Source organism: Arachis duranensis, chromosome 2 (genome assembly GCF_000817695.3).
Source record: "Arachis duranensis cultivar V14167 chromosome 2, aradu.V14167.gnm2.J7QH, whole genome shotgun sequence".
NCBI lineage: Eukaryota > Viridiplantae > Streptophyta > Magnoliopsida > Fabales > Fabaceae > Arachis > Arachis duranensis.
Window position 1 is genome coordinate 86348502 of NC_029773.3, and position 1428 is coordinate 86349929.

The 1428-nt window shown below is 38.5% G+C and overlaps 1 protein-coding gene across 1 annotated transcript; it reads right to left on the reverse strand.

Annotated features, from left to right (window-relative positions):
• Positions 1-294: 294 nt before the first annotated feature.
• On the reverse strand, positions 295-759 carry LOC110278267 (uncharacterized). Its single transcript, XM_021136532.1, has one exon. It carries the CDS (start codon positions 757-759, stop codon positions 295-297), a length of 465 nt encoding a protein of 154 aa, XP_020992191.1.
• Between the last annotated feature and the right edge of the window lie 669 nt (positions 760-1428).

Here is a 1428-nt window from a genome sequence, read left to right on the forward strand (position 1 = left end):
TCTTTGAACCCAAGTCCTAATTTTTCAGAACCAAACCTTTGACTAGCAAGCAGTTTGTTCAGATTTTGAGAACCTTGAACAAACTTAGCTAAGTCTTCATTCAAACTTTTTATTTGTTCATTCAGCTTTTTGTTTTCAGAAATCAAATCAGTGGAAGCAGTAACTTCATGCTTGAGTTTGAATTTTTCTAATTCAGTTCGCAAGACAATGTTTTCTTCTTGTAAAAACTTTTCATTATTAGTTTCATTTGCCTTAACCTTTTTCAAAAGAAGATCATTTTCAATCCTCAAAGCCTCATTTTCTTTCTTGCATGATCTTTTTCAAAAGAAGGTCATTTTCTGTCCTCAAGGCTTCATTTTCTTTCTTACATTTAGCATACTTATCCAAGAGTTTCTTAGAGTTCACAGAAATGTCTTTGATAATGTAGCGCAGTTCATCAATAGATAAGTCAGAGAGATCTACCTCATCTTCATCATCATGATCTGCCATCAGGCATAGTTGAGCTTCTTGATCTGAGCTTTCTGAGCTGGTGTCATTCTCCAAGTCCTCCCATGTTGCCATCATCACCTTCTTCTTGTCTTTCTTGAATTTTTCGCCTTTCTTGAGTTGAGGGCAATCTGACTTGAAGTGACCAGGCTCCTTGCAGTGATGGCATGTGAACTTGACTTGATCTTTCTTGACATCTTTGGATGAAGAGCTTCCTTTGCCTTTGTTTTTGTATCTCAGTAGTCTTCTCATTTTTCTTGCAAAGAGCACCATTTCTTCATCTGAGAAACTGTCATCAGATTATTCTCCTTGGGTTGTCATTCTTGATTTTAGTGCTATACTTTTCTTTTTGTCATCTTTGTCTTGAGACATGTGAGTGGTTTCATAAGCCAGCAGCTTGCCTCTCAGCTCATCATAGGTGATTTTGATCAAATCATTCCTTTCAGAGATGGCTGTGCTTTTCACTTCCCATTTCTTAGTAAGACTTCTCAGAATCTTTCTTACCAAGGTTTCTTCGGAGTAGCTTCTTCCCATGGCGTCCAGATTGTTGATGATTATCGAGAACCTTTCGAACATTTGATCGATGCTCTCATCTTCCTTCATACTGAACATTTCATACTCCTTCATCAGCATGTCAATTATGGTCTCCCTTACTTGCTTAGTGCCTTCATGAGTGAGTCTGAGCTTATCCCAGACTTCTTTCGCTGTTTTACACCTTGACACTTTTCTGAATTCTTCAAAGCTGATCGCACAGTGCATCAGATTGATTGCCTTAGCATTGAGTTCAACCTTCTTCTTTTCTTCATTTGTCCATTCGTTGTCCTCCTTTGCCACAACTTCTCCATCAGCATTCTGTTTGGTAGGAACGTCGGGGCCATTGAGAATGATCTTCCAGATGTTGTAGTCAATCGACTGCACGAAGATTCTCATTCTCTCTTTCCA

What these genes read in the sequence shown, in the direction of transcription:
- LOC110278267 (XM_021136532.1), bottom strand. Translation starts at nt 759, where the DNA reads ATGGTGCTCTTTGCAAGAAAAATGAGAAGACTACTGAGATACAAAAAC.